Here is a 25868-nt window from a genome sequence, read left to right on the forward strand (position 1 = left end):
TCACATGTTCAGACAAAGGTACGAGCTGCCACATAATCAAGGAGTTAAAGAGAGTTTCTGACTCAAGTTTGAGGGATCTTTTGAACAGTTCTGACAAGCTTTGATACTGTTACAAACTTGTCCATGTGAAGGAAGGCCTTGGCTACTGAAGAGCCAGAGATGGCCCTATAAATTGTATGTTCTGAATGGGAGTCAGTGTGGATTTTTCCACATTCATCTGCAGGCCCAAATCTAAGAACAGTGAAAGTGTTTTTGTGGAGCAGATGACACCTCGAGGTATGATTGATCCTTGGAGTAGCCGGTCACTGAGGTATGAGAATACTGTGATTGTTTGATGACGCAAGTAGGCAACCACCACTAGACCCTTTGAAAACACTCTCGGAGCCAAGGAGAGGCCAAACAGGACCTGACACTGAAAATTATCCTGGCTTATGAAAAAATGCAGGAACTTTCTGTGAGACAGGTGTACTGCTATATAGAAGTATGTGTCTTAAAGGTCAAGGGCTGAAAACTAATCCATTGACTTTAGAGAAAGAATTACAGCTGCCAGAGTCACCATCCGGAACTTCTGAGACTTTATTACTTTTTTTTAGGAGTCTGAAATCCTCAATTGGTCTCCACCCTCTGTTTTTCTATGATACAAAGAAATACTTCAGATAGAAAGCTCTCCCCCTGTGCTGAGCAGGGACTGGTTCTACTGCTCCTAACCAAAGAAGGGAATTTAATTCCTGTTTTAACAGGGAGTCATGAGAGGGGTCCCTATAGATGGATGGGGAAGGGGAACAAGGAAACGGGAGGGCAGTAAAATGAATGGTATAGGCTGATGTTATCACTTCTGTCACGCTGTCTGGAGTGGCTCATGACTGAGAGTGCCAGTCTCATGGTAGACTGTCAAAAGCAGGGCAAATACCCCAAAATGGTGGTATGTTCTATAACAGGGGTCAGCAACCTTTCAGAAGTGGTGCGCCGAGTCTTCATTTATTCACTCTAATTTAAGGTTTCACGTGCCGGTAATACATTTTAATGTTTTTAGAAGGTCTCTTTCTATAATATATAATTAAACTATTGTCGTATATAAAGTAAATAAGGTTTTTAAAATGTTTAAGAAGCTTCACTTAAAATTAAATTAAAATGCAGAGCCCCCAGGACTGGTGGCCAGGACCTGTGCAGTGTGAGTGCCACTGAAAATCAGCTAGCATGCCACCTTCGGTACGCATGCCATAGGTTGCCTACCCCTGTTCTATAATTAGATTTCACCAATCCAGGAACAAATATGAACTCCTAGATCACTGTAAGATCCTTACCTGGGAGTCACAGACAGTTCCCTTGAGCTCTCTAGTCTATCTTGCTAGCAAGCTGACTTAGTGATACATATCACATCACAAAATATTCAGGTTGCTCCCAGTCCCAAGAGATCAGTCACTCAGGCCGAGGTGGCTGAGAAGGAACTGAGAGTGGTTCATCCATGCAGCCTAATATAGTCATGGTGTGAGGCACAAGGATATCAATGGTGCATATGTGGGCTGAACAGATGCTGCTAATGAAAATCTATGATCAAAGGTGTTCATGTACCTTAAGTGAAGCACCCAGAGGCACACTACTCAAAGAAGAACATGATCTTCTCATATAGGTCATTAAGTTTAACTCTGGATCTAAAACAATGTTTTTAAGATAACATTTTGAAATTTTCCCTGCTTCCTAATTCTTCAAATTTCATAAAGAACTAAGATGGAAATTAAGGTCTGAACTAGTAGATTTTCCTTGTGATATATACAGTACCTCAGAAATATCGAAATGAAACTCCAAAGTTTTCCCTGGCAGTTCCTTTGAGGCACTGTTCCACACTCGATGTATTTCCATTTTTGAAAGCTCACCGTGTTGGTAGGAGGGTAAAACCAGGCTGGCAGAGCGAGAAACTACCAATTTCAAGATGTTCAAGGCTTCTCTCCAGTGAATGCTCTAGAAGTAGATATTGTTTTTGTCAAAACAATGTGAAATAAGAATTTACATCAATTAACAATACATTTACAGCCATATTATTAATCACCAATCTTAACAAAGACTAGAAGTGATGACACACAATTAAAGTAAGTTAAATATTGAAATCATTAATAGATTTTGGAATTCAGTACAAAAATGAGTTCTAGAAATAGTGCTAGTAGAATAAAGGTGTTTTTTTTTTTAAAGGAATGGACATTTATATAAATAACATCTGCAGTTAAACAAGAAGGAAAAATTTACAGGACTACTATCAACCCTCATACTTCAGAGTATGAATTAATTACCAGTTAAGTCAGGAAGAGATTTCTGCCATCGTATCATGGTACAGTTTTGCATTTACTTGCAATTAGATACATTATTATTTACCATTGGTCAGGCACAGACAAGGTGCTTGCACTGCACAAGACAAAATGAGAACTCCTTGACCTGAAGTATTTTAATCTAATTAAATAATTTATAGCGGGCTATGAAAGTTTTACATTTTACTTTGGCACACCTGGTATTGGCTATAGCAGAGACAGAGGGAGAATATGTGGACTAGATATTGTGTGTCAATGTGGTAATTCCTAAGTTCTGATATGAAAGTTTTAAATTTCACAGTAACTACTGTTCAATTCATATTTTAATATAAGGAAGATGCAATATTTACCTGCACATATTTTTCAATTGTCTTTAACACTTCCATGTTAAACTGTTTAACAGGAATACCTGACAAGTCCATATAACTAAGAAGACTGTAGATCATCTGCAAGAGGGACTGTTGCATGTTGGGAAGGCCCTTTTCTAGTAGCTATGAAAAAACAGGTGAAAATAACTGGATTTTGAAAGGTTGTTTCTCAAATAAAAGAGCACCAATATCAGTCATGTACAGACATCATTTCCCTAGTTGAAAAACAATAATTTTAGAATGTCTTGTTACAATAATTAGTCATGATGTTACTAACAAGACAAACTACAAAAGGTAGATTATGGAGTCTGGAGCTAATTAACTATGTTCTGATAATGACACAAAGCTTCTTGTCTGCCCAGTACTCTTACTCTAAGCTATCCAGCAAGCCTGTACAAGAACAGAATAAACTGGCAGCTGAAATTCAGAATTTAATTGATAGATACATTCAATAAAAAATAGCCAAATATCTTTTTATTTTTTCCTTGGCTGGAAGTCTGAGGAAAAGGTTAAGGAGACACAGGCAGAAAGAATTAGACCACTATTATTCAGACAGCAAATTATATTTACCCAATAAATTTCACTACCAATGCTCTCCAGAGATAGCTTCCATGGAAACACATATTCGCTAGATAGGAAGATGGAATGCCTGGTCTTTCTCATGGTAGAAATTAATATAGAGATGAGCCTAAACTAACCCCCTAGCTTTAAATATCACCAAACTTTGGAATGTTTGTATCTGCATCCAGGAATACAAGATCTTGATTTTGCAAACATGATTATGCTTAACCTGTTGTATCCGAGCAGTTCCACTGGCTTCAAAAGATCAGAGCCTTAAGGATTGTGTGTCATATGAATAAGACATTTCTGAATCTAATAATTTTTTGTTAGTGGCTTCTCTCCTCATTCGTTGCTAACAGGTAATACCTCCCACATGTGGAAGTTGGAGATGGCTTAATGTTGTTGGAGGCTCTAGGACTAAGCCCCATCTTTCAGCTCTGGGTGCCAGAAAAGTTCTCCCAAAGCTGCAGACAGGGGTGGCTCCAGGCACCAGCACGCCAAGGGCATGCTTGGGGCAGCAAGCTGCGGGGGGCGCTCAGCCGGTCGCCGTGAGGGCGGCAGGCTGGCTGCCTTTGGCGGCATGCCTGCAGAGGGTTCGCTGGTCCTGTGGCTTCGGTGGACCTCCCACAGGCTGCCGCCGAATTCGCGGGACCGGGGACCTCCCGCAGGCAAGCCGCCGAAGGCAGCCTGCCTGCCATGCTTGGGGCGGCAAAATGTCTAGAGCTCCCCTGGCTGCAGAAATCCTCCAGAAGTCAATTATTAGCATTAATACAACAATTTGATATAATATGTAAATAAACTTAAGATCATTATATGTCCAAGTCTCCTTTTAGAGACAAATTTCAAATTTTACAAATTGTATTCCAGTCATTTCCCAGATTAGTAGGTTGGGTTCAATGAGGAGAAAAGCTCCTAGCAGAAAGAAAATAACCAGGCAAGAAATTTCTCATTCTACAGCACAGCTTCTCTCCTCATTCACCAATAATGGGAAATAGTGAACAATGAATCACAAAAGTAGGGGGAAGAAACAGAGTTTTAATTATTATTACAGTAGAATAATAGGCAGAAAAAGAATCCCCCCATATAGAGTAAGAGCTGTATAATTTAAGGAATTATTTGGGAACCGACCCATCAACACTTTCCTACCAAAGAATGCCTCTGCAGGGGAATGGAAATCCATGCTGCAAATCTTACTCAGATTAGGCTCATTTCCTTTTACCCACAATGCCACCAAGGACCTCACAGACTGAGCCCTGACTCTTTTGGAAATGGTTTCTTAGCATGTCAACTGGTGCAGGATTTTAACATCGCACCTATAGGAACACTGAGATCCTAAAGACTTGGCATTTTGGACTGGATGAGATGAGAAGGGTACAATTGGCATGTATACTCCATATGCTTGAAAAATATCTTTAGAGCTCTAAGAATGTTCATATATGCCACAACCTTCCAGAGGGTTGCAAAGGAATAGAACAAAATGACGGGGGAACCCTATTTACCAGTAATTGTGGAAATAAAAACTCATCTGAAGAGAAAGGCTTCTGGAGCAGTACAAGTAACTTTCTTCCTCATGACAACAGTAGTGTGATTCTGCATAGACAGAGGAACTAATTCCAACCTTATCTTTTGGAGGTGATGGCAACTAAAAAAAACCAGCCACAGACATGTCTAATCTGTTATTTTGATTAATTTTGACACCTGATGATATTCAGATAAGGAGTCTGATGTGCCTGTCTGAAGAACCCACTTTCCCATGGTGCTTGGTTGTAGGACTCCAGTGAACCATCCTGGAGAATCTCTAGTGTAAATGAGATCACCAAAACTTTATGGTTACTATTATTGTTTATATTATGGTAGCATCTAGAGCCCTGGACTCCCTAGGTCTGGGCACCGTACAAACAAGACAACCTTTGCCCCAGAGAGCATTCAGTTTCTCCTCACGCAGAAATGTAATTTGACCAGATCAATCATTGTAATTTCCTGGTTGAATTCTATCTGGATACCAGAAAATATCTATGATGCTAATGGAGAAACTCTGATAATCTACATTTCTCTTCCCATGCCCATCCTGTTAACTGTAGGTTGTCCAGGTCTAAATGAAAGGATTTGAGAGGACTGGTGTTTTCTGCAGGTGCAGTGGAGGTTCCTTAGTTGTCTATCAAGTCTGAAGTGTCTTCTGGGTGGAGTGGGATGAGGTGAGACTTCAGTTCTGCTTTTTCCTCTTTTCTGCATCCCTTTATGTGAACTGTCTTGAAAAACAGCATTCTTCACTACCCAGGACATTATTTCCTTTATCACAGAGAGGTTCTGACCTCTGCTTTTCCCTTGGCTTTGCTTCAGTCTTAAGCAAATCTCTAATGGGAAGTAAAAAGAAACTTTCCCTGTGAACACCATAACTGCCCACTACAGGGTTTCTTGCACCTTCCTCTGAAGTGGCTAGTGCTGGCTATTGTCAGAGATGACTGGACTCAGTGGACCACTGGTCTGAGTCCAGGTGGTCACATTTATATGTTTTGGTACACACATGCATTTGATAAGGCTGCTGAAGAGGAGAACTAAAAGGATGTACTCTGAGATTTTGGAAATCAGTCTCCAAGTATGCTCCCCATACTGCAAGACTTGCTTCCATAGTGCATATGTAAGGTGCTGCAGTAAAAAATGGGTTGGCTTTCAGCATGTTGCTCATACTTACCTGCCCACAGAGGGACATTTGGATATGATCTGGGAATGACACCTAATTTGCATGGTCTCTGCTGAGTGGTTCCATGTATTTAGAAGGAATTGGAAGTGCATTTTGAGAAAAAGCATTCAGGGGTTGACCCAGCGCATAGCACCAGCAATCTGAGCCACCAGAGATAACTGTCTACAGATGACCATTGCCAAGCAATGGATGATGCAATCAAGTTTTGGATCTTTGCACATCTTTACTGTGATGGTAAAATTATTTCAGATTTGTGCCTGGGTATGAATCCATTCAAGCAGTTGGCAAGCTGTGAATGGGTCTGTTTCTCTGGACAAGACACTAATTGCTATATTGTCCCTGCCTGAGCCTGGCTGTGACTACTAACAGCCATTTTTTCTGACTCTGGGTGTAAAGGATAGAGCAGAAAGAAGAGTCCTGTACAGGAATTGAGAATTCACACAAATGCTCATTTTCTCTTTGTCATACTGAGGATTTTGTTGCTTTGGGAAGAAAACATATTTTCTCTTTGTCATACTGAGGATTTTGTTGCTTTGGGAAGAAAATACATGCTTCATCAGGCGCTTCTGCTCCAGATTCTTCCCTCTGTTAGGGGAATAGTCCCTTCATGAACACCTTTGGTGTTGACAGTGACCAGTGGATTGCTATGTTGGCTTTGGTAGTGAGGGTTGAGGCCTGTTTGCATATTCAGCTACTTATTTCTCTACTGTTTTCCCAAAGAGCTCCTCAACTGTAAATCTGGATGCTTAAAGTATCTATTTAATATGACCGTTTGCTATTCATGAGTGTAACATGGCTTCCTTATAGCCACGGGGTAAAGAGCCACTGCTCTGGTCACAAGTCATATCAAGGATTTGACAAGAATAGAAGTGAAACCTCTCAGTCCGTGCATTGAGTCACCTGCTTGCCACCAAGTAGATTTTCCTTATTAAGTACAGGACAAAGTTTTGGACTGAATGTCTACAGCTGAGGCTTTGAAATGTCTGTGTAATGTGTCCTCCTTGTTATGGCCTATGGAATCTTTTGGAAGGAAGTTCCGTTTTGAAGGTGTGACTATGTCTTTCACTGGTTCCCAAACGTTATGTTTTTATATAACATTTTGGTTTAACATTATTTTCATGGTGCATGTGTGACAACCACTCTCATGACTGACACATGTGGGATTGAAATGGGGACCTCCAAAGCTAAAAGCATGATCTGCTACTGCTTGAACTGAAGATCCGAAGCTCTGAGGCTGGGGGCTATAACAACTCACATCTTTTGTGCATTGACAAAGAGGGTGAGCTAAAAACACACTTATCAGTAGGTAGCACATGAGGAGTGCTTACCCAGCTAATTATAGATTGGAGGTAGCACCCTGTTCATCCTGGTCAAGGGATCCCTCAGCCAAGGAGGGGTACAGGTACAAATACCTTCACTGAGGAAATAGCCTGCTAAATGGACACAGGATCCTGAAAGGATGTCTGCTGCCTGCTCTCCAGGCACCCATGTTAGCTCTTTAGGAGAGATCTCGTATCACTTGTGACTTTACTCCATAAAATAGGGCTTTCTAATTTTCCTCCCTGTAATTCCATCATAGTACAGCTGTATGGGGAATGGAGTTTTTGCATATCTCTGTTCTGGTCACAGTCTTCCTAAAGTGCTTCTTATGATTGCTAGGATTCTCTCAGAGACCCTTGTCATTCGGCATGCCCAGAATACCTTGTATATTCTTGGAGAACACTTCATCCAGTTCTCTGGGATCCAAAAACTCATTTTGACTCCACATTTTGTCACTCGGGTTCCTTTATTTGGCATACAGCAAAGCTATGCTGAATTAATCAAACTCAAGCATATGAGGTGAGTATAGAGCATACCACACATCCAAAGTTACACAGCAAACCTCTTCCTTTATATATATTTACACAGTACATTTCACTATACAATATTCACTATACATTGCAACATTTGAGATTGGCTTGGTTACTGTGTAGGAACCAATCCCTGTACGGCATGCTCTGTCCAGGCACTGTTCCTGTATAACCTGATCTTTACACTCCAGGTTAATCTTATCCATTGTCTGTAGCACCAGGGTGTTCCTGCTTATCTTAGTTAACACAGACATCCTGACTCTCACATACTGCTTCTTAAGCCCTAATTTACAACTTAACCTTCCGTTGATCTTCCCAATTGGCCCACTAAGAAGTGAGGCAAGTTACTTATGTCAAGCCAGGCCCAGAACACATTAGTGTGGAGCCAGAATATGAAGAGAGGAAGAGCAAAGAGAGAGACCCCTTCCTACCCATCAGATTCTGAGCCCCATTCCTTGGCAGACTGAAAACTAGACAGGCACAATTCCCATTACACTACAGCCTGAGTTAGGGCTGTGCAGGAGGAACAGGCTTCTCTGCTGGTTCAGACATGCTGCAGGGTAAGAAAGGGGAAGGGTACCTGCTACAGAACACTGTCAGAGAACCCCTGTAAGCAGAGATGCCCCAGCACACACTTCCCTCTCAGGGTGGGGAGGAAAAGGACAAAGGGTTTAAACCCTGACATTTACTCCACTTGCTCATTAACAATCTGAACTGCTGCCTTACAAAGGCGATGCTTGCTTTTGCCTACTTGGAACTCAGAGTCTCTGGCCTTTGCAAAAGCAAACCCTGAGCAGGCTGAGAGGTGTTCCCCTCTCTATGGGAATTGTCATGCTCCTGGTTGGGCCTTCCATGATGGAGTTACAGCTTTGGGTGGGAGTTGAGGCCCTCCACAACTCTCCAACTCAAAGCCAGATATTCTCGCAGCGCAAGGGTCAGAGGCTTTATGGCTACAGGGCACAGTTATCCTCTCTAGCCTGTAAGTTGGCAGGGGGAGGGTCAATGGCTTGTGGCAGCAGGGCACAGCTCATGTCTTGAGACTGTATTCCAGCAAAGCAGCAGCATGACATAGCTTGCCTTCTCAAGCTCACATCCTGGCAGAGTAAAGGGTCAGCAGCTTGTTGCAGCAGGGCATAGTTAGCCTTCTGAAGCCCATATCTCAGCAGAGTGACAGTCAATGGTTTGTGGCAGCAGAGCATCATTTGCCCCTTGGCAGAGTGAGGATGATGGCTTGTGGCAGCAGGGCTCAGTTTATCCTGTGAGGCTCCTGGAAAGCTCCCTATAGCTCCCCCCTGGACTTGGCTGGATATTTGCAGGGTTTCTCTGTAGCCAGAGTGGAGGGCAGAGGGTGCTCATCAGAGAAATGTTGAACTGGGGAAGCCAGAGGATTAGAGCCTCAATACTCCACTGATTCCTCACCTCAAGGGAGAGAGAGAGGAGCTAGAAGCAAAGCGATGTCATGCATGACAACAAATAAACATGAAAGTTATAGAACAAAATCGTTGGGAAAATCTGAACTGCCAACTTGTTCTGCTGCCGGGGCAGAACATCTGGTGGCCTGAGCAGAAGAATGGGGCTCCAGCTTGGAGTCTCCAGCAACATTAGATGGCCTCTGAATTCAGCACGCAGGTGGTATTACCCATTACTGATGAATGAGGAGAGAAGCAGTGAAGAAGAATTGTTCTCTCTGGAGTTAGAAGAATGTTTGGATCCATTAAGCATGGACATTTATAACAGAAATGGATCGTTATGTAAGAAGCGATTTAGGTTAGATTGTGCAGCCCTTATGTCCCACTGAAACGAATGACAGAAAATACTAACTCCTGTAAGTGCTCACCAACACGAGTAAGGGTTGGACAATCTATCCCATAAATATAAACTATAAAAGGTTGACAAATGCATAAGGTAGTTACACACTCTTTCTTTGTACTCCAGTTCTGGGTGTAGTGGAAAACCCTATTTATTCACGTGAGCACAGCTTTAACAAGTAATCAACTTGAGGATTTTACTTGACATTGGATCTGTTTTGCATTTAGTGTTTTAATTTTTTCAAAAAAGCATACAGCAAAATTCTGCTCTCATATCTGCACTGTGAGTAAGAACAGAGGCTAAGAGATCTATAATGAATATTCAAGAGGCTTTAGCCCTTCAGTTTGTCTGTCAATAGAAGATGGAAAACTGTTTGGTTTTAAAAACTTACCTCAGCCAAATATGTAACCATACTCAGGGTAATGTCAGCGAACGCTTCATGGAGGTAACGGCAAACAACATTTACCCAGGTAGCACAGTCTCTTGTATAGCTGTGAGTTTTATAAAGGGTCATTACATGTGCAAGATTTGATAGCTTGGGGTTCTTTTCTTCCAGACAAACCTAATTAAATGTGAATGTCACATTATGTTAAGAACAAGTCAAAAACATTCACAAGACTTAATATGATGTACAGTGTACTAAATAAGTTTCCTACCTGAGCAATTTTCTCTGCTATATCCTTACAGAACTGGTTTGGGCTATCAAAATGTTGAATTAAATGAGGCAGGAGACACAAGACATTCAGTGGGAACCCTGGTACAGAACAATATAGTACAAAGTGGATATTTGATGAGAGGAAAGAAATATTAGCTGTCTTTTAAGCAATATTTTGCTGGCAGCTATAATCACAAAAGTACATTACAGTGATGTTATATAGACTCTTTCAAATTGTTCAAGCCCCATATTTCACCTTAAGACTGTTATATCAGATTAAACATATAATCTATTAAATATATGACAGTGTGATGGTGTCATTACAACGAATGGGAACGATTCTGCAAATATTTACTACCATACAAAGTGCTTACTACTAGGTATAATCTCATAGAATTAGTAGTCGTAAGCACTGTTACTAATTGTAAATGTTTGCAGGATCTGGCCCTACACCTTAGGATGCAATATTCTATTAATATTAGAGGCGTTTTTTGTATAATATATACTGCTAGTATGTGGTAAGAGATGGAGGAGGTAATAAAATAAAATGTTGGGCCTGATGTCAGCCCCATTTCTCTACATTTTATACTGTCTGAGTGCCACCCCCCGCCTCCAAAACAAAGGAACAGCGCGGGGGGGTGGCTGCAACTGGCTACCTGAGAATTCCCCAAGTGAGGGGAATTCTGAATTGGTATAAAGCTAGTGGAGATGCAAAATTCAGATCTAAGCCACACAGTTCTTCCCAAAGTATGAGGGTGTTTGGATAAAATACACCTCTACCCCGATATAACGTGACCTGATATAACACGAATTCAGATATAACGCGGTAAAGCAGCACTCCGGAAGGGCAGGGCTGTGCACTCCAGTGGATCAAAGCAAGTTCGATATAATATGGTTTTACCTATAAAGCAGTAAGGTATTTTGGCTCCCGAGGACAGCGTTATATCGGGTGTGACAAAGTACCTCCTCTATCTTGGTGGGTCCTGAGCTTATTGGCAGATTTGCTCACCTCAGTGATCTTCCCCACAGTCTGGGTCAACTTCTCCTGTGTCTGATCAGGATTTGGGAGGTTTGGGGGAAACCTGGGCCCACCCTCTACTTCGGGTTCCAACCCAGGCCCCTGTGGATTGTAGCTGTCTATAGTGCCTCTTGTAACAGCTACATGACAGCTGCACTTCCCTGGGCTATTTCCCCATGGCCTCCCCCAAACACCTTCTTTTTCCTCACCACAGGACCTTCCTCCCGGTGTTTGATAATGCTTGTACTCCTTAGTCCTCCACCAGCACACCCTCTCGCTCTCAACTCCTGGTGCCTCTTGCTCCCAGCTCCTCACATGCACTTCCCCTCCTCTGGCTCCCCCCTACCCCCACCTGACTGGAGTGAGCTCCTTTTTAAACCCAGGTGCCCTGATTAGCCTGCCTTGATTGGCTGCAGGTGATCTAATCAGCCTGTCTGCCTTAATTGGTCCTAGCAGGTTCCTGATTACTCTAGTGCAGCCCCTGCTCTGGTCACTCAGGGAACAGAAAACTACTCATCCAGTGACCAGTATATTTTCCCTCTACCAGACTCCTGTACCCCCTCTGGTCTGGGTCTGTCACAAGGGGTAGAGGTGTATTCTGGTTTCAGACCTTGACTAGTGAGGATTCTCATTGCTCTGAATATAGCAGCCCCTCCCCAGCCCAAGAAAAAAGAACTTGAGGCTTTATTATAGAAATACTGAGAAAACTTCATAGGCCCTGCTAGGTTCTATAACTAGAAATAAAATGTGAAAGAATATTCCTGTATAAAAATTACATCGTTACTGCTCCCCTGATATTGAATAGGTGTGCTGAAACCTCAGACTATCATGCTGACCAAAACTATCTCATTGTTTCCTTGTACTCCCCCTGTCTGTCTGTATCAATCTGTTGTCTCTTGTCTTAAATTTAGATTGCAAGCTCTTTGGGGTAGGGGCTGTCTTTTTGTTCTTTGTCTGTACAGCACCTAGCACACAGAAGTCTTGGTCCATGACTGGGGTGCTGAGGTGCTATGATATTACAAATACTAAATAATAGTAGTAGAAAAAGAATTTCCCTTTAGTTGCTTCTTTGGAGAGATCTGCTATCAGCATAAACTGTATTCATTTAAAAATGCATTACAATTTGCACAAACAAAAATAAATTTATATTCCATAAGGTGAATACGTATTTTTAAGGAGCATAGTGAGGTTTTCACATCAAACAAACATAAAAACAATTTCATAATCAAAATGTGAATGACAGAAAAAATTGTCATTACCTATAATTTGAGAGGAATCCACCACAGATACTCGTGACACTGGCGTCAGCAAACTGAAGAGTTGTAATGTGAGGTCAGAGGTGGTAAGAGAAGTGAATCCTTTTAGTAACAGCTGCTGCAGCCCCAAGAAATCTGACCACTTTAGCTGTCCTTGCAACTTTTCTAACTTCTCCCTATTTTCAACTTTATCCAGTGGCAAATAAGCTAGTAATTTATTAAACAATCGTAAAGCCATTAGATACTCAAATTCAAAATCAGATTCCATCAAAGCTACAGCAACCCAGAAGATGGTGGCCAACAGGTTGGTTGGATTATTAATATTAGAAGGATCAGTGAGGCTGTCTTTTAGAGAGGATGAGCTCCTGGTTTTAGAGGAGAGGCCTTGTTGGGTGCATGCCTGAATTCTATCTAGTGTGGCACTGCGTGGTGGATCTGAGGATTTGTCCACAACACCAAACTTTTTGGGTACAGAAAAGCTCCTCTGGTGTCTGCTTCGTTCAGCAGTGGCTGTGTTACCACTTACAGCCCCAGGATTCACATTCAACTGGCCTGTACTCTTCCGATTTGCAGTCAGTTTAGTGCTTGATGTTAAGTCTGGTGATGATGAACTAAGCAAAAAATAAATAAATAAAAATAAAAAATGGGATTTTATTATATCGCAAAGCAGAAATGTAGAAAATAAATACAAATAAAAAGTAAACCAAGAATTTATCAAAAGATAAACAGTTAAAAAAAAAGTACCCTCCCACAGATTTCTCCATTATTATTTATATCACCTAGAGACCCCAAATGAGAACAGGGCCATATTGTGACAGGCACTGCACAAACACAGAGTAAGAAACTGACTTTGCCCTGAAGAGTTTACAATCTAAATACACAAGGAAGAATGTACGGGGAAGGACAAATCAGGGGTGAAGTGACTTGCTGAAGGTCATGCTCTGGGTCACTAGTAGTGCTGGGATTAGCACTCAGATCTCCTAAATCTCATTACCCTATCCACTGGACCCGCTGCCTGAGTTATTTGGCATAAGTCACACCTGTGGAATTACTAGCAAATTGACCCTGTGGAGGGAGGAGTATTGGCCACCATGGGAGAATGTATGCAGCCAGACCAATGATTGGTAAGCAGAACCTTAGAGATGTTGCATTATCCCTACAGAGGGCTGTCATGGAGCTATCAGGGCTCCCCTTAGAAGTACTGTTCCCTTAGACTCCATGGTGCTACCCTAGCCTCCTTTCAGGGAGGCACACTGGAGACTTAGCTCGAGTTTCAAAGAGTTACAACTGCCACATGGATTACCACTTAAAATTCCATGCAGCCCTTATTAACTATTTATATTCTTATAGCACCCACAGTGTTTAGGTATTGTTCAAAGACAACAGTGAGACACAGTCTCTGTTCCAAAAAGCTTATAAGCTAACAATTTACAGTTCCAAGGGAAGCTTGCTGCACAGAACAGCTACTTCCCAGCTCCCTCAAGTCTCATCTTTGAAATGCTCTGCTTACAAAACTGCAGAACTCCTACTCTATGGTATTCTTGTAGAGAGGCTTACACAGTCACTAGGGGCAGGAGGGAGAATGGTGTTATCCCCTTCCTTCCACAATTTGGGGGCATTTCTGTTTCATTTTGCTCCCTTCTGAACTGTGTAGTCAAGAGGAACATGTGGTCCTTGGTTTGGAATATAAAATACTATAATATATTGTAACAGCACCACCCTGGGAATTTTACCCACAAACTTTTATGTTGTTTGAAAAGCTTTAGAATGTAAGGAGATCCCTCCAGCGGCACACCCAACTCCTACTACTGCTAGCTGACATCACAGACAGACATTAGTCTTCCCTTGGTGCACAGATCTGTCACTGGTTGTGCTTTAGAAAGAGGAAGGTTTGCCATCCTCTCAACCTTGGAGGGCCCCCTGTGAGTTCAACGATGCACAGCTGAGAAGGGCTGGTGGTAAGAACAAGAGCAGGGGGGTGCATACTGTTGAACATCCTCAAACCTGAAAGGAAATCTGCGTGTGGCCTTTTTTCATATTGTGGAACCCCTTTTCATAGGAGGCTTCACAGACATGGAGGTTGTCAAGGAAGGGGAAACATAAAGCAAGTGCAGAAGCACTGGGCCTCCTGAGGACCCACTGGGATATCTAATTTCTGAAGACAGAATCCCCTATTTGTTCCACAAAGGGGATAAATCCTGCCCATTCATGCAGTGATTTGGGAAATATTTAATTAGGGGAACCATGAGTTTTCTCACAGCAGAGAGTGATCTGTACCCCCATTGCAATATTCTAAGCAAAGTAAATGTTGTTTCCTAGACATCTTTTCAAGACTATGTTAGATACAAAAACAGAATGTGGAATCCTAATGTTATTTGTTTAAAGAGGACAACAAATGTACTGTAGATGGCTGAAAGGAAGAAAGAAAATCTATAACAGGCTAGGAGGCTCCACAAGTTTATCAATATTTATTTCAATAGTTGCCAAATTGGGTGCAGATGCACTCTTAGGCTCGTTCTGTAAATGTATTTTGAGCAAGATCAATTATATCAAAACCATTTAATGCAATTGAGATTGCAGAACATTGTATTGCTTCATAAGATTTATATGGGAAAAGATTATGTGATTAAGGGAACAGACTCTTACCGAGATAATACAGTCAAGAGATCACTGTTCTTCAAACAATCAGACAGATTATCCACAGTAGCCTCCAAGGTAAGTAGTGCTTCCATTACATAACCCTGTCAAATACATACAGTCAGCGATTTTAGCAAAAACAATCACCAGTAAGTCAGTAACAGAAATCATTCAGTACTGAAGCATCTTATTGAAAACAGAACACAACACTAACCATAGTAAAAAAAACCCAGAGCCATTACATTGCACATTAAAATATTAATGCACATTTTATTTTCTGTCTCTCTGAATGATCTGTGAAGGAGAGAGTATACTTAAGGAGACCAGTTATCTTATCAGGGGATGATGCACAATAGGATACTGAGCCTTTTGCCTCCGCGTCACTGGTTCAAATTCTGCAGAGGCAGTTGGGACAGATTATTATTGTCACCTTGAGGCTATATGATGATCTGTGTGGAATATGCTGGTGATTTCAGTCCATTTCCTAATGGAAGTGAATAGTGTCAAGTTTATAAAAATAACACTAACAAGAATGCTATGGCTGTAGAAACCTCAGGAGAGAAGTCAAAGATTGAACAGCCATAGAGACCAAACTACTGCTCCACCAATAAAGGGGGGCATTTAGATCAGGGTATGGGTTTGTTGGTTTTGATTTTGTTGCTGTGCTCTAGCAGATAAGGTACAAGGTGAGGTACAACAATGGTGTCAGCTACAACAACCAAAGCACAATAGGGAACAGGCTCCTTAAACACCTATCTATATAAGGCAGGGGTCGGCAAACTTTTTGGCATGAGGGCCACATCTGGGTATGGAAATTGTATGGTGGGCCATGAATGCCCACAGTTCCTGGCCACTGGGAGCTGCAGGGGTGGCACTTGGGGCAAGGGCAGAGTGCAGAGCCCTCTGTCTGCCCCTATGCATAGGAGCTGGACAGGGGACATGCTGCTGCTTCAGGAACTGCGCGGCGCCCCAGCACGTGCAGAGCAGGGCAAGCCCAGACCCCACTTCCTGTCAGGAGCTCGAGGGCTGGCTTAAAATGTCTGAAGGGCTGGATGTGGCCCCCGGGCCTTAGTTTGCCCACCCCAAAGTAAGGCGTAGGGAAAAAATGTTGCATAATCATGGATGACTTCAGTCTGAGTGACATATGCTGCAGGTCTCATGCTGCCAGTAATAAAACATCATTGGTATTTCTAAAAATTACATATAACAATCTGCTAATTCAAAAAGAATTGCATTCTGCGTAGATGAATTCTATAGTAGAACTGATAATGACAGGTGAAATAATCACAGAACTAAAAATCAGTGGCTGGTTAGGTTCAAGTGACCCCGACTTGATTATATTTTTCATGGGTAAGCAAAATAAAGCCCCAACCAGTAATATATATTCTTGTTGCTTTTAAAGAACCAATTCAGCAAATATAAAAACAATAATGAGTCAAATCAGACGTGAGAAAGAATTCAAACAGAAAATAAGTGAATGATAAATGGGAACTATTTAAGAACATTTTACAAGAAGCACAAAAAGCCACAATCCCACAATTGAGAAAGAAGGCTATGCTGGTTAAAGGACAAGCCTGACTTATAGGGGGGAAAAATGGAAAAAAGAGAAAGTTGATATCAATGAATATAAGCTAGAAGGAGGGAATGGTAGAATATTGATAAGGAAAGCAAATAGACACAGGAGAAACCAATGGACAACAGAGCTAAGAACTAGAAGAAAAAGTATATCAGAACAAAAGGAATCCAAACACTGGAATTGGTCCATTACTAGACGAAGATGGTAGAATGGTCTATAATAATACAGAAAGGATAAAACTGTTCAATAAATATTTCTGTTCTATGTTTGGGAAAAAGCCAGATGATGTAGTTGTATCATATGATGATGAAATACTTTCCATTCCAACTCTAAGTAAGAAGGATATTAAAACAGCAGCTAATAAAGACAGACATTTTAAAATCAGCAGGTATGGATAATTTTCATCGCAGAATTTTAAGAGACCTGGCCAAGGAGCTCTGTGGACTGTTAATGTTGATTTTCAAGCGGTCTTGGAATATTGAGGAAGTTTCAGAGGACTGGAAAAAACTTAATGTTACTCTAATATTTAAAAAGAGTAAAGGGATTGACCTGGGTAATTGTAGGCTATTATTCTGACGTTAATCATGGGCAAAATAATGGAATAGCTGATATGGGACTCATAAAGAATTAAAGGAGGATAGTATAATTAATGCCAATCGACATGGGTTTATAGAAAACAGATTTTGTAAAACTAATTGAGGATTTTTTTGGTCAGATTATAAATTTGATTGATAAAGGTAATGGTGTTCATTTTTTGTAAGGCATTTGAGTATGGTACCGCATGACATTTTGATTAAGAAACCAGGACAATACTAATTCAACACGGGACACATTAAATGAATTAAAAACTGGCTAACTGACAGGTCTCACAAATGTAACTGTAAATGGGGAATCGTCTAGCTGGTGTGTTTCTATTAGGGTCTCACAAGGATCGGTTCATGGCTCTACACTATTTAACATTTTTCTCAAAGAGCTAGAAGAAAACAAACTCATTGCTGATAAAATGTGCAGATTACACAAAGATTGTGGCAGTGTTAAATAATGAAGAGGACTGTTTCTGACAGATATTGCAACTTCATGCAGTATCTATAGGGGAACATATTGTATTAAGTAGAAATATCACTGGGGGCAGGACCAGCGCTAGTGTTTTTAGCGCCCTAGGCGCACGGCCATTTCGCCGCCCCGTGCGCTGGCCTGCGGAGAGGGTCCGCTGGTCCACGGCTCCGGTGGAGCTGCCGCAGCCGTGCCTGCAGGAGGTCCACCGGAGCTGCGGGACCAGGGGACCCTCCGCAGGCACGACTGTGGCAGGTCCACCGGAGCCACCTGCCGCCCTCCCCTGGCAAAATGCCGCCCCCAATAATCCTGGCGCCCTAGGCGATTGCCTAGGCTGCCTAAATGGAAGCACCGGCCCTGACTGTGGGACATGGATTGTGATTATGTTCTACTCCAAGGGGGAAGGTTACCACAGCTCCTCCAGGAATTAAAACAGGGGAACTAAGGTGAATCACTCACACTGTAACCACCTCCAGAAAGGTAGCACACTCTGGGGAGGTTCGCATATACTGATTCACACTTGGTTTCCAGAGACTAGGAAAACAAAGAATGGGGTTTTGGCTTAAAAAGGCTGTGTTTAAACTGAGTCAGGACCCTCTTTGTAATCCAACACACACAGAGGATCTTCTGCCCAAGAACCTCAGCCCTTGCAGAAGGATTGGAAAGAATTTGGCCTACAGGAGCCCCGTGAGACTGATGGATGATCTCTGGAAAGCTTTTAGCATAGTAACTTTTATTGTTTTATATGTTTTCTCTGTAATGCTTTTGCTCACTTAGAAAGAGTTTTGTGGTATCTTGTAACTGCTGGCAATAAACAGTCCATGGTCCTTGGACAGAAAGAAAAGGCCAGGCACTGGCCTTTAGAAAGACTGGCTTGCTGGGCATATCGCAATGTAAGACAGTTAGCTGTGCAGTCTTAAAACCCTGATCAAGAGGGAGAGAGATGCAGCTCTCTATTGTATTTATTAATACAACATCTCCACCCAAGAGAGGTGATGGTTGGGAGCTCTTGAGGGACCATGGAGAGGCAATACAGATGCAGCTGAAACTGTGACACAGATCTCTAGTACAAAGTGATCTGACTGTGTGGTATGCTGGATACAAGCAAACAATATGCTTTTCCATACCCCAAATGCAAAATCATATGCCTAGGCTACGATTACAGGAGGAGGAACTCTACTCTGGGAAGCAGTGACTGTGAAAAAGACTTCGGAGTCATTGTGGATAATCAGCGAAACACAAGCACCCAGTATGATGCTGTGGCTAAAAGTGAACCTTGGCTGTATAAACAGAGGAATATTAAGCAGGAGTAGAGAGGTTATATTACCTCTGTATTTGGCCCTGGTGAGACTGCTACTGGAACACTGTGTCCAGTTTTGCTGTCCACAATTCAAGAAGGATGTTGATAAATCGGAGAGGGTTCAGAGAAGAGCCATGAGAATGATCAGATATTGGAAAACATGCCCTACAGTGAAAGGCTCAAGGAAGTCAATCTTCTTATCTTTGCAAAGAGAAGGTTAAGGGGTGACTTGACCATAGTCTATAAGTACTGACACAGGGAACAGAAATTTGATAATAGAGAGCTCTTCTATCTAGCAGACAAAGGTATAACAAGATCCAGTGACTGAAAGTTGAGGCTAGACACATTCACACTGGAAATAAGGTGCACATTTTTAACAGGGAGGTTAATTAACTATTGAAATAATTTACCAAGGTGTGTGATAGATTCCCCATCACTGGAAAATTTACATCAAGAATGGATGTGTTTCTAAAAGATATGCTCTAGTTCAACCACTGCTATTGGACTTGAAGCAGTTATTTATTCAGGGAAGTCCTATGACTTATTTTATGCAGGAGGTCAGACTAGATAATCATAGTGGTCCCATCTGTTCTTAAAATCTATTAATTTATTAATCTCTTTTTATTGCTTTTCATCCCTTTCCTTGATGATTGCTCCATCTTTCATTTTTCTCTCTTATCTTCCACTCACTAGAAGAATGCATGCTGCTTGAAGGGGTGGTGGCATATATCCATGAGTGGCTGCATGGTGCCAGTCTGCATGGTTTTCTCCTGGATGGGCTGGTTGGCACAGAGAAGAGACTCTTAGCTAGCAACCTTCAGACCTGTATATGAGTATTCTTGTAGCCTGATTTATTTCTGGTGGAGAAGACTAACAAAATGCTCCCATGCCACTGAGCCTGCAGCTAGGGTTGCCAACTTTCTAATCGCAGAAAACTGAGACTCTTGCCCTGCCTCCTGCCCAAGGCCCCATGCCTACTCACTCCATTGCACCCTCCCTCCATCACTCACTCTCCCCATCCTCACTCACTTTCACTGGGCTGGGGCAGAGGGATGGGATGTGGGAGGGGTAAGGGCTCCGGCTGGGGTTGTGGGCTCTGGAGTGGGGCCAAGGATGAGGAGTTTGGGGTGCAGGAGGGGGCTCTGGGCTGGAGCCAAGAGTTTTGGAGTGTGGGAGGGCCCAGGGCTGGGACGGGGGGTTGCGGTGCGGGAGGAGGCATGGGGTGCAGGCTCCGGGAGGAAGTTTCGGGGCAGGAGGGGGCAGAGGGTTGGGATGTGTGAGGGGTGTGAGCTCTGAGAGGGAGTTTGGATGCAGAAGGGGGCTCAGAGCTGGGACAGGGGTTGGAGTGCTGGAGGGGGTTCGGTGTGTGTGCTCTGGCTGGACAGTGCTTACCTCAGATGGCTCCTAGAAGCAGCCAACATGTCTGGTTCCTAGGTGGAGAGGCTGGGGGTTCTGCACACTGCCCATATCTCCATATGCTGCCCCCACAGCTCTCATTGGCTGTAGTTCATGGCCATGGGAGCTGTGGAGCTGGTACTCGAGGCAGGGGCAGTGCATGGAGCCACCTGGCCGCCCCTGTGCCTAGGAGCCAGATATGCCAGCTGCTTCTGGAAGCCAGGATAGGCAGGGGTCCTGCCATAGCCCCGCTGCACCGTTGACTGGACTTTTAGTGGCCTGGACACCTAGCAACTCTACCTGCAGCCAGAAGAGACTTTTGCAGCAGAGAGCAGGGCAGATTCAGGGTCATGCAGCTTTCCCATATCTATTACTACTTACAATCCCTTGTCGAGTCTGCATCTTAGGTTAAGATACACTACACCATGGTTTGTTTTCAAACAGAACAGCTGCGTCATAATGGTGTGAGTTTGTTAAAACAATATGTTCTTTCTAGTGTTTGTTTATTTTTCTTAAAAAGAGAGGGCCAAAGCAGTTTGTTTTTAATTTTATTTTTACTCTCCATAGCTCATAGTACTCTTTACTTAGATTAAAAACCTTAACGATTTCATCTTTTAGCATATGGCAAATAGAAATACTCCCACCAACCCATCCAGTGGGCTAAAACCTGCAAACCTTAATCAAGTGACATTCCTCATTGCTTTAATGTTGAATATTACTCAGTAAAGGACAATGGAATTTGGCCCAGCGTTTGCAATTTAACTGCTTTTGTAAAGGCAGCAGCGGAAGCTGAAAGTGCTGTTTCTGTGAACCCCACTACAGTTGGCTGTTTAAAATTTTTTAAATTTCACAATGGGGTGATACATTTTGAAACAAATTAGACTTTTATTTTTCAGGGCTCAGATTCTAACAGTTAGATCACGACTTTGACAGCATTTTTGTAATTTTGAAATTGTGACGAGAACACAGTTTTTCTTTTCTAAGGTCACATTCTCACTTGCATCATAGTTTCCAAGTTTATTTCACCCTTTATAGTAAAATGAAACAAATGATACTGAACATATGCAGAATTGTGAAAACATTATCAGGAATACAGCACTGTCACATATGTGTACCTGAATCTCATCTCCATGTTCTCCTATAACTTCCACCAATCTTGACAGAAGGTCAGACAATGCATGTGCAGAAAGAGGTTGCTTTAGCGCCCTGAATATCTGGAAAGATCGACCTGCATAATGTCTTGAAGAGCTTGCAAGAGCCGTTTGTAAAGCAACTTCACTCAGATGCTGCTCCAAATGAAAACCTAAGCAGCAAAAGAATAGTATGTAAATGTTTAAAATCTAACAAAGCAGATTTTACTGCATGAGACAAAGTTACTTTACAGTTGAAACCTTTAGCGGACCAATTCCCTAGCATTTCAAAAAGTTTTGGCCATATTAATTTATGAAAGAACCACTAGAACCTTCTTTACAAATAAGTGAACAATTCCTATTACCGGACAATACAGTATATAAAATTGGTAGTAGTCAGCAGGTAAAGACAGTATACTTCATTCAACCTGATACCTTAATATTAAGAAATGAAATCTACACCAGGGGTAGGCAACCTATGGCATGCGAGCCAAAGGCGGCACGCGAGCTGTTTTTCAGTGGCACTCACACTGCCCGGGTCCTGGCCACCGGTCTGGGGGGCTTTGCATTTTAATTTAATTTTAAATGAAGCTGCTTAAACATTTTAAAAAACCTTGTTTCCTTTACATACAACAATAGTTTAGTTATATAATATAGACTTATAGAAAGAGACCTTCTAAAAACATTAAAATGTATTACTAGCACGCGAAACCTTAAATCAGAGTGAATAAATGAAGACTCGGCACACCACTTCTGAAAGGTTGCCGACCCTGATCTACACTGAATTAAAAACAAAGGCCAGCATGGTCTAATGGTAGTGAGTAGAGCTGCATGGGAACTTGCAGTTGTATGATTTCAAAATTTCTTCCATTCCAGAACAGAACAAAACCAAAAGATTTCAAAATTTCCCACGAATTGAAATTCCGGAAAAAACTTTTATTGGGATCAATTGAAATGTTTCATTTTGAGATTTGTTTCTAAATTATTAATTTCAATTTTTACTTTTTCACTTTATATTTCATAATATAAAAACTGGGGGGAAAAGGTTGTTTTGAAAGAGAAAATTGAAACATTCCATTCCGAAAAGGTAAAAACTTTCGTTAGTGAAATGCTTTTTCTCAGGGGTTTTTTTCCTATAAATTTTTCTCAAAGGCAACGTGTTTCCACAAAAACATTTTGTTTTCAACAAATGAGCATTTCCAAACAGCTTTAGTAATGAACACATTCTAATTCATAGAATCATAGACATTAAGGTCAGAAGGGACCACTGTGTTCATCTAGTCTGATCTCCTGCACAATGCAGGCCACAGAATCTCACCCACCCACTCCTGTATCAAACCTGTGTCTGAGTTACTGAAGTCTTCAACGTCATGGTTTAAAGACTTCAAGGTGGCCGGCGAACGTTCCATGCGAAGTGACCGCGTGCCGCATGCTGGCAGAGGAAGGGCGAAAGGAACCTCTAGGGCTTGCAGCCAATGCTGCCCTGGGAGGAAAGAATTTCTTCCCAACCCGAAATATGGCAATCAGTAAACCCTGGAGCGAATGTGGGCAAGGACTCACGAAGGCAGGACACCAGGAAGAGGATTTGTTTGCTACTGTAAGCTAACTTCGATCCTACCGCTACCGCCCATCTAACATTCGTATCATAGAGCCATTGGGCATATTTACGCTAGTAGGCGCGCAAAGATGAATTAATTTGCCAAAATTAGGCTATCGTCCATGATACCATCCCCGTCCATAGAACTTGTCAAGCTTAGTTTTGAAGTCAGATATGTGCTTCATGCCCCACTGCTGTCCCCTTGGAAGGCTGTTCAGAACTTCACCTCCTCTGATAGTTAGAAATATTAGATCTAATTTCAGTCTAAACTTCCTGATACCCAGTTTAATATCCATTTGTTCTTGGTGTCCACATTGGTACTGAGCTAAATTTTTGCCTCTCCTTCCCCTGGTATTTATTCTCTGATATATTGGATTAAGAGAGGCAATTCCTATCTCCCCTCCCAGCTTCTTTTGGTTAGCTAAACAAGCAAGGCCGCCTTTCAGTCTCCTTTCAATATGGAGTGGTTTTCCATTCCTTGGATCATCCTAGTAGCCGCTTCTCTGGACGCTGTTCCGTTTGAATTCATCTTCTTAAACATGAGAGACCAGAACTGCACAGCAGTGATTCCAGAGTTGAGGTCTCAACCACGTGCTTTTATAATGGTAACGTGGGTTGGACTAGATGACCCTCCTGAGGTCGCTTCCAACCCTGATATTCTATGGATTCTAGATCTAACACTGGCCTTATCTCGTACTGGAATACTTTGCCTGATGGCATCCCAAGATGCATTAGTCTGTTTTGTGCATGGCTGATAATTCACATTGGAGGCTTATAGTCAATGCGCTGTGATCAACCAAATACTGGTCCGAGATCCTTCTCACTCACTCTGTTACTTCAACCAGATGCCTTCGCCAGCTTCATAGCAAGATACGTGTCTATGTTAGATTAATCCTAAAGGGCTTGACCGTTTGCAGTTTTTCACTAGTTAAATTTACAACGTCCTATTATATTGCTGCCAGTTTAAGCCAGGTCATCCAGATCGTTCCTGTATGAATATCTGTCTTCCTGTTATTGGCAATACCTCCCAGCATTTGTGTGCATCCACAAAACTTAATTAGCACATTCCGCACTTTTGTGCAAGCGTCAGATAATAAAGATTAATAAAGATTGGTGCCCAAACGCAAGTACCCTGAGGAACTCCACTAGAGTGCTCCCCTCCAGCGCTGACTAATTCGCCACTGTAGTGCTCCCTTTAACGCAGTTCCTTATGCGCACCTCTTTAATTTTCATATTGAAGTCCCCAATCCTTTTCGCAACTTTAGCTAATATTCCCCCCGGGTTGGGGAAAAACCCTTATCCAAGTGCCTTACTTGAAATTGAGGTAGATTAGATCGCACTGGCATTTCCTTTGTCTAAAAAATCTGGTTTACCTTTCAAAGAAGGTGATCAGGCTGGTTTGGCAATGATCTAACCTTTTGTGAGCAGACGCATGTTGTAGATTTGTCCAATTACGAATTGACCTCAATGTCCTTGACTACACTTTTTCCTTCAAATTTTTTTCCCCAAGTAGTGTCTACTACATGATGTCAAACTGGACAGGCTGTTAGTGTGGCCCAGATCACCTTTTTGCCTCTTTCTTAAAGATAGGAACTATGTTGAGAGAATTCTCCAATCATATGGTAGCAACGCCACTGAGTTTACAGATTAATTAAAATCTTCTTGTTAGATGGCTTTCAATTTCATGTGCGGCCAGTTTTAATATTCTTGGAGGATGAGAGATTATCTGGGCCGGCGTGATTTTAGTCACCTGGTAAGCTGTTCACGTTTGGCTCTTACCGTCTGATATGGTAATATTAGCCCCATATCCTATTCGCTATTTGTCATCCCTACATTATCGCACCTAAAGCTCCGGTCAGGTTAAACCCATTGAAAGACTGGAGGCAAAGTATTTGTGGTTAGGATATTGGGGCATGACTAGATTAATCCTTAACCTTCCAACTCAATCTGCAGTAGTTTAGGTGGGTCAACTCTCCTCTTTTTTTGTGTGTTCTTTTTTATAATTGAAACCATTGTTACGTATTGTTTTAATTCCCATTCTGCAAGGTCCAACTCTACATGGCTTTGGCCTTCTAACTTTATCCTACAACACATTCTGACCTACAGTAAGGGTAGCTTTCCGTTGACTGATCATACATCTTCATTTCTTGTGAGGCTTTCCTGCTGTTGTTCTTAATGCACCTCTCTGAGATGCGTTGTCATCGAGCTTGGTCTAAACTCCTGCCTATGAAATTGTTTCCCCTGTTCTTGGATGCGATGGCTTCTGGGATAGTTTCTGCAGCTGTGCGACATTAAAGTAATTCCAGTCTTCCTCCACCTTTAGATTCCCCCAGTTCTTCAGTCCAATCTCACTTTCTAACTATATGTTCCTTAAAATGGCTTTTAAAGTAGCTCTGTTGAAACTAAACCCTAGTCACAAGAGTATATTTTTTGTTACCTGTCCGCATTAGTTTAAACTGAATTAGCTCATGATCACGTAAACCAAGGGTGTCGCCTACAGGACCACTTTCTTCTATGAGGTTGCGTCCTACTCAAGCAAAACTAAAATCTAGAAATGCGTCCCCTCTTGGTTTATGAGCAAACCTCACGTTGGATGGACGGAAGTCATTACAGCTATCGCATTGAAGGAAAGACATCTGAGCATTATTATCTAGCTGGAGCA

The 25868-nt window shown here is 42.1% G+C and overlaps 1 protein-coding gene across 2 annotated transcripts in view; it reads right to left on the reverse strand.

Moving 5' to 3' along the window:
• The window catches only part of FRY (FRY microtubule binding protein), a 343127-nt gene that overhangs the window by 71722 nt on the left and 245537 nt on the right, over positions 1-25868 (reverse strand). For both annotated transcript variants that reach the window (XM_075061648.1, XM_032795968.2), the window contains exons 42-48: positions 21595-21782; positions 15165-15259; positions 12522-13129; positions 10246-10343; positions 9981-10151; positions 2651-2791; positions 1780-1959 (exon numbers count right to left, since the gene is read on the reverse strand). In XM_075061648.1, coding sequence (XP_074917749.1) covers positions 1780-1959; positions 2651-2791; positions 9981-10151; positions 10246-10343; positions 12522-13129; positions 15165-15259; positions 21595-21782 — 1481 coding nt within the window. The remainder of the gene's footprint in view (positions 1-1779; positions 1960-2650; positions 2792-9980; positions 10152-10245; positions 10344-12521; positions 13130-15164; positions 15260-21594; positions 21783-25868) is intronic.

Source organism: Chelonoidis abingdonii, chromosome 1 (assembly GCF_003597395.2).
Source record: "Chelonoidis abingdonii isolate Lonesome George chromosome 1, CheloAbing_2.0, whole genome shotgun sequence".
Classification (NCBI taxonomy): domain Eukaryota; kingdom Metazoa; phylum Chordata; order Testudines; family Testudinidae; genus Chelonoidis; species Chelonoidis abingdonii.